The 8,182-nt window shown below is 38.8% G+C and overlaps 1 protein-coding gene across 1 annotated transcript; it reads right to left on the reverse strand.

Moving 5' to 3' along the window:
- Window positions 1-6,648: 6,648 nt before the first annotated feature.
- LOC148954102 (uncharacterized) lies at window positions 6,649-7,014 on the reverse strand. The gene has a single exon (XM_089086147.1). The coding sequence runs from the start codon at window positions 7,012-7,014 to the stop codon at window positions 6,649-6,651; it is 366 nt and encodes a 121-aa protein (XP_088942273.1).
- Between the last annotated feature and the right edge of the window lie 1,168 nt (window positions 7,015-8,182).

Below are 8,182 nucleotides of genomic sequence, written 5' to 3' on the forward strand. Positions count from 1 at the left end.
AGGCTAAGAAATTCATCTAAAAAAAGTCAAAAGTAGCAATCCACTCATCCCAAATCATAGGTTTCAGACAACACACACCTATGAAAGACTAAGAAATCCCACTCAGAAAAGCCTGAAATAGTAATTTACATATCCCAAACTCGAAGTTTCAGACAGCAAACACCTACGAGTGACTAAGAATCCTAGCTCTGAAAAGTCCAAAAAGCAAACTATACCTCCCAAATCATAATTTTCTGAAAGGACACACATATGAAAGGCTAAGAATCATAGCTCTGAAAAGTTCAAATAGCAAACTACACATCCCAAATCATTAGTTTCAGACAACACACATCTATGAACGGCTATGAAATCTAGCTCAGAAAAGACAAAAATAGCAAACCACTCATCAACATAGGTTTCAGTCAACACACACCTATGAAAGGCTAATAAATCCAGCTCAGAAAAGTCAGAAATATCAAATTACATATCCCAAATCATAGGTTTCAGTTAACACACACCAGCGAAAGACTAAGAAACCTAGCTCAAAAAAGTCAAAAATAGCAAACTAGTCATCCCAAACTATAGGCTTCAGACAACATTTACCTACGAAATACTAGAAAACCTTAGCTCAGAAAAGTCAAAAGTAGCAATCCACCCATCCCAAATCATAATTTTCTGACAACACATACCTATGAAAGGCTAAGAAACCTAGCTCTGAAAAGTCGAAAATAGCAAACTACACATCCCAAATCATAGGATTCAGACATCACACACCTATGAAAGACTAAGAAATCCAACTCAGAAAAGCCCGAAATAGTAATTTACATATCCCATATCATAAGTTTCAGACAGCATTCACCTACGAAATACTATACCCCAAATCATAAGTTTCAGACAGCATTCACCTACGAAATACTAAGAAACCTTAGCTCAGAAAAGTCTGAAATAGCCAACTACTCATCCCAAACTCGAAGTTTCAGACAACAAACACCTATGAGTGACTAAGAATCCTAGCTCTGAAAAGTCCAAAAGCAAACTACACCTCCCAAATCATAATTTTCTGAAAGGACACACATATGATAGGCTAAGAAATCTAGCTCAGAAAAGTCAAAAATAGCAAATTAAACATCCCAAATCATAGGTTTCAGTCAACACACACCTACGAATGGCTAAGAAATCCAGCTCAGGAAAGTAAAAAATAGCAACCCACACATCCCAAATCATAGGTTTCAGACAACACACACCTACGAAAGACTAAGAAATCCGGTTATGAAAAGTCAGAAATAGCAAACTACATATCCCAAATCATTGGTTTCAGTCAACACTCACCTATGAACGGCTAAGAAACCTAGCTCAGAAAAGTCAAAAATAGCAAACTAGTCATCCCAAACTATAGGTTTCAGACAACAAACACCTATGAAAGGCTAAGAAACCTAGCTCAGAAAAGCAGAAAATAGCAAACTACACATCCCAAATCATAGGTTTTAGACACTACACACCTATGAAAGACAAAGAAACCTAGCTCAGAGAAGCCCTAAATAGTAATTTAAATATCCCAAATCATAAGTTTCAGACAGCATTAACCTACGAAATAATATAAAAACCTAGCTCAGAAGATAATGAAATATCAAACTAGTCCTCCAAAACTATAAGTTTCAGACAATAAATACCTATGAAAGGCTAAGAAATCAAGCTCAGACAAGTCAAAAAAGCAAAATACACCTCCCAAATCTTAGGTTTCTGAAACCACACATATAAGAAAGACTAAGAAATCCAACTCAGGAAAGTCAAAAATAGCAAATTAGCCATCCCAAATCATAGGTTTCAGTCAACACACACCTACGAATGGCTAAGAAATACAGCTCAGAAAATTAAAAAAAAATAGAAGCCCACACATCCCAAATCATAGGTTTCAGACACAACACACCTACGAAAGACTAAGAAATCCGGTTATGAAAAGTCGGAAATAGCAAATTACATATCACAAATCAAAGGTTTAAGACAACACTCACCTATGAACGGCTAAGAAATCTAGCTCAGAAAAGTAAAAAATATCAAACTATTCATCCCAAATAGGTTTCAGACAACAAACACCTATGAAAGGCTAAGAAATCCAGCTCAGAAAAGTCAAAAGTAGCCACCCATCCCAAATCATTGGTTTCAGACAACACACACCTATGAAAGACTAAGAAATCCAGCTCAGAAAAGTCAAAAATAGCAAACTACATATCCCAAATCATCGGTTTCAGTCAACACACACCAACGAAAGACTAAGAAAGCTAGCTCAGAAAAGTCAAAAATAGCAAACTACTCATCCCAAACTATTGGTTTCAGACAACAATCACCTACGAAATACTAGAAAACCTTAGCTCAGAAAAGCCTGAAATAGCAAACTATACATCCCAAATCATAATTTTCTGACAACGCATACCTATGAAAGGCTAAGAAATCCAGCTCAGAAAAGTCGAAAATAGCAAACTACACACCCCAAATCATAGGTTTCAGACACCACACACCTATCAAAGACTAAGAAATCCAACTCAGAAAAGTCAAAAATAGCAAACTACATATCCCAAATCATAAGTTTCAGTCAACACACACCAACGAAAGGCTAAGAAATCTAGCTCATAAAAGCCTGAAATATCAAACTACTAATCCCAAACTATTTGTTTCAGACAACATTCACCTATGAAATACTATTAAACCTTATCTCAGAAAAGACTGAAGTAGCAAACTACACATCCAAAATCATAGGTTTCAGACAACACACATCAACGAAAGACGGGTGCTCGGGTAGAGACATTGAGGGTCTGTGGGGCCCTTGAGGGTCGGTGGTCCTTGGGGAGCTTGGGGGGGCCTTGGGGGACCGGGGGATGGGCTTTGGGGGTCCAGGGATGGCAGTTGGGGGTCTGGGTGGGCGTTTGGGGCGCTGGGAGGGCATTTGGGTGACTGGGGGACAGTTGGGGACCGGTGGAGGGCCTTTGGGACCCCGTTGGTCCTTTGGGAGCTCGATGTGCCTTTGGGGGGCCCGGGGATGGCATTTGGGGGTCTGGGTGGGCCTTTGGGGCGCCGGTGGCCCTTTGGGAGCTTGGGGGGCCTTTGAGTGTCCGGGGGGACAGTTGGGAGCCTGGGGGACATTTGGGGCCTGGGGATGGCCTTTGGGGGTCTGGGTGGGCCTTTGGGGGCCCGGTGGAGGTCCTTTGGGAGTTTGGGGGGCTTTGAGGACCGGGGGCTTCCTTCGGGGTTGGGGTATGAGGATTGGAACCCTTTGGGGTTGGGTTAGAGGACCTCACAACACTGTTCAAATGAAACTTGTGTATTATAACGACCACAGTGTTTCACCATTAAATTCTCTTCGAAAATCTCTTCAAAAATCTTCTTTTAAAATGTCTCTATCTGTTTCGCCGAAATAGTTCCATAACCGGTCTAAACGGTTTTGCCCAAATTATCCCTAAACGTAAATTCAGCGTGTTTCTTTGTTATTGGCATCTCTGCGCTAACATATTTCAAATTAATAAGAAACCTGATTCCAGCGCTAAAACAATTCATCGCTAAGATGTTTCTTGCCTAATTGTTTCCGTGGCCTTTGGTTATTAATATCCTTTGGAGTTCGACCAAAAGAGTTGTCCCCGAGGCAAAGACATTAATGATTTGGATCTATTCCTGGAGAAATGTTTCTAGGCGAAAATTTTTAAAGTCTGACAGATGATGTCATTGATTGATTGATATGTCAAGAAAGGGGAAATTAATTTGTTGTTTCTAAGGGGAATTATTGATTCACGATAGGTGAATTGAGGTCGATAGCACAGGTGTTCCAAGGTCGATGTTGTTGTAAGTGCACGCTCTCAGCGAATGTCAAGGTCGATATTGTTGTTGTTGACACACTTTGATTACGCAATCAAGTTCTCGGAAATTCACTTCCCCCTCGAGTCCCAGATCAATAACATTGTTCCCGTTAGAATTCAATGCACATGTGCAACCATCGTCCCGAAGCTATTACACATACAAACATCAAATAAATCGACCTTGGAAAAAGGGGTCATTGACCGATTACGCAATTTTTCTCCCTAGGGAGGCGATGCCCTTATTTGGGGTGCAAAAAAGTTGTAGGTGGCAGCAGGGGTGTCGTCCCGTGTCAATAGGGTCACCTCTACTATTGAAGACTTAGCAAATAACCTATAGTGTTATAGGTCAGAGTTTTAATATACAAATAAAATACAAATAACAATCTAGTAGGGAAATATCCTTTTATTTGACAGTAATAATCAATTTTTTTTATATTTCGGTCGATTATGCAGTGGCCGGCAACTCCTTTGAAGAAGATAAGAGCTTTAAACAATAAAAATAATCTTAATTATTTTATTTTTGCCCGCTCAAACAAAAATGAAGAGAAGCGGAGTAATGCAAAAGAAGGAAAGAAAAAAACAAGAACACTCAGCACAAAGGAGCAAAATTAAGTAGTAATTTCTTCATTTGCACTCGTATATCAGATGTATAAGCACAAACTCGAATAATGTTTCAAACGCCTTTTTTTCTGCACTTGTTTCAGTAGACGGCACAACTACATTGGGTCTACCATAACGACAATTAGGTTATAATTAATTATAACCCAAGCTTTACGACAGTATGTAATTAATTTTTTTGTGTCGATGTTTTATTTGTGTTATTTTATTTTATCTGCTGATGCCGGTCACTGTTTATGTGACCGAAATATTCAGAGAATTTTTTGTTGTTTCACTGTCAAATAAAAGGATTTGTTGCTATTGAACAGTTATTTGTACGTCATCGAGGGGCAGAGCGGTCATCGAAAATTATTGAGTTTTAATATACTACCTTCTGAAGTGATAGTAAATAAAACCATAAGTCCAGATGGTTTTACGATTTGTCATGCATGAGTTTCAGAATCATTTTATTTTCAAAAGTTGAAAAATAGCCGATACGATTCCCGCATTTCCAAATGATCCACTTTACCGCCCTGTATTAATGTATGTGTATCATCGCAACTAAAGAAGATTACAAAGGAAGAGCTGAGAGATACCATGTATTCCATGAAAAATAGTTTGTTTGGTAGTGACTTGATAAGTTAAAAAATTCTGAAATGTATTTTCCCATCTATATATAGTATTTTAACATCACTTATTAAGGATTGTTTTCGACAGTGTAAGTTTGACAGGTGCGAGAGTCACACCGGTTTATAAAGGCATTGATGGAAAGGATCTAGGTAATTACCGTCCCGGAAGAATAGGAAGACGGAGGATATATTGATCTTTTTGACAAGTATTATTAATGTGCAGCTTTAAACAAAGGATTTAAGGCTGATGCAGTGTTTCTAGACCTAATAAAGTCTTTTGAAACAGTTGATCATGGTCTATTCTGGGAAACATGTAAGTGAAATGGGATCCAAGACAAAGCTCTTGATCCTATACAGAGCTTCCTTAGTAACCGGTACCAGTTTGTAAAGAAGGATTGCTTACAACCTGAACTGCGCCCAGTCACTTATGGTGTCCCCCAGGTATCTGTGTTTTGCCCAATTCTGTTCCTGCTGTTTATTAATGATTTTCCTGACTGTTTTATTATTGTCTCAATGTTAGTGGTAAGACTAAAAATAGGCGAAATGAAACAGTATCATTATTAGTGGATGACCCTTTAGATAGCAGCAGATTCAGCACTGCAAAGACCAAAGAATTAACCCTGACATCAATGAAAGATAACGTGGATAGATTAAATTCTTTGCTGATGGGAAATAACATTGAATTAATCTGAACATGTGAAATGCGCTGTTTTTTCTGGATCTCCTGTTTTTTATCCTGGGATTTATGAAATAGTACAAAATTGTGGAATTTTGAAGCGTGTTTTATCGATTATGCACCTGGGGGTTTATATTGATGGAATTTTATCATTCAAGTTCTATGTATGCACAGTGTATGAGTAAATTTTTGTCCCGTAGCCTAGGTATAATGAGAGAACTTAGGAAGTATGAATTTTATTTTACTGCCATTATTTTTTTTGGGGGGGAGGGTGTAAATAAATAAATAAAAAATTATTATGGCCTCCTAGGGTATGATTAAAATAATAAATTTGAAATTGTGTTGTTGCAAGGTTTGTGGTGCCGATTAGAATGTGCGATTTGTACTAGTTGTTTTATAATTTATTTAGTCCTGTATTATTTTGAAGCGTATTTTACCACCCTCTCTGACAGGTATGCTTCTTCTCGGGGTGGCTGTTAATGCTGATGTTGTTTTTTGGTATAATAAATATTCATTCCCCTCTCATGACATGATGTGAAAAATCTCGAAAAGAAGAAAAAAACGAGCATATTTACAGCAGGAGAAGATGAAAATGCAATGTAAATATTTCGGCCAAGTATTATATAGATCGCTCTCCGTACCCATAAAAAAAAAAAACAAAAAAAAAACAGCCATTAAAATAAAAACACCCCGTAAAAAAAAAACCTAAAGTAAAAGCAAGGCCTTTTCCAAGTAACGGTGAAAGAGTAACTGAATAAAAAATCCAACAATAAAATAGTAATTCAAGAAACTAAATCCAAGTTCATTTTATTTAACGGTTTTTTAAGGGCCAACTGCTTGTCACGTCTGGTGTCAGATAATATTCTACTAGGCTATTGTAAGAGAGAAAATCTGAATTAATTAGTTCAGTATACTTACTTACTTAAGTCCCATCCATCCTCATGGGACGTCTTGGGGCCACTCCTTTCAAAGAAATCTGATGAACTAGGGCTCGATATGCTGTTCTGTCAAGTGCGGTTTGGGATAGTTGGGCAATGCGTTGTCGGTCAAAGTTTTCGATCCACCTTTTGCGAGGTCTTCCCCGTGGTGTAAGTCCTTCAGTTGTCCATTCAAGCGCGATCTTGGGTGGGTGTTCGGGATTCATTCGTTTTACGTGGCCGAACCAGTGCAGCTGCTGTTTTCGAATTTTGTTCCGGATAGTGTCTTGCGACTTCACCCTTCTTCGGACTTCTTTGTTTGTGATATGGTCAGTATATTTGATCTTGGCTATCCGGCGCAGACATCTCATTTCGAACGCAAGAAGGTTGTGCTCGTTTTAATCTTTTAATGTCCAGGTTTTACATCCATATAGAGCAATTGGTATGATCAGACTGTTGAATAGATGCACTTTCAGATAGCTCGACAGGTGGTTAGATTTCCAGATTTTTGATAGTCTTTTGAAGCTAGAGCTAGCAAGACCGAGGCGGCGTTTAATGTCAACAGTGTGGCAGTTGTCAGCTGTTAAGAGACTGCCGAGGTAAAAGGAATTGATCGATTCTTTCCACTTATTCACCATCTATTACAATCGAGGGGGGGGGGGTTTGTTATCTTTTATTTTGATGTTAGCATGATTTTGGTCTTGTGTGCGTTAATATGCATACAAAACGGCTTTGTTGTTTCTGAGATACCGTCAACCTATCTCTAGAGTTCTTGGGTGATAGTGGACATGTGGACGATATCATTTACATATGCTAGTTTTTCAATTAAGATTCCTCCCATTCTTACTCCATATTCGACGGGTATCAGGGAGAGAATGGCATGCAGAAACAGGTTAAACAAGTGCGGTGAGAGGATGCATCCTCGCAGGATCCCGGAAGTTATTGAGTTTTTACCACAGAGCCCAACATAGGTCAGTATTAAACTTTTGATTTAGTTGTACAAGGCCTCAGTTATTCCAGCTATTTCATCTGGGACACCATAGATTCTTAGAATACACCACGAGCCTTTTATCCATATTAGGTCAAAGGCCTGTCGGAGGTCAATAAATGGCTGATAGAGGTCTCTGTTAAACTCGATGAACTGTTTCCATCATCTGACGCACAGTAAAGATTTGGTCAATCGTCCCGATCGAAAGCTCGCTTGATACTCGCCAAGAACAGAGGTGGTGATTGCTTGAATTCTGCGAAGCAGGATCTTGGTCAGGATTCTGGTTTGGTGGCTTGTGAGGCTGATGGGCCGGTATTGTCACATTCTTTCTTCGAGCCTTTTTTTGTGTATTCACAGCCTTTTTCAGTTCAGTATAAATGGGGCTCAATAAGTTTCTCCGGTATTTCTATTAAAGGCTAATTTTTTGTTTATATATTTCTTGATTTTGACTGCCTCTCTGAAAACTTGCAAGAGACCTTTAACAGAAGCAATAATGGTGCAAATGGTGCAATGGTGCAAAGGAGCAAACAAAATGAAGTGATGTGAGTTGT

The sequence above is a fragment of the Artemia sp. Qi Xiang Cuo genome, chromosome 3 (genome assembly GCF_049724085.1).
Source record: "Artemia sp. Qi Xiang Cuo chromosome 3, ASM4972408v1, whole genome shotgun sequence".
NCBI lineage: Eukaryota > Metazoa > Arthropoda > Branchiopoda > Anostraca > Artemiidae > Artemia > Artemia sp. Qi Xiang Cuo.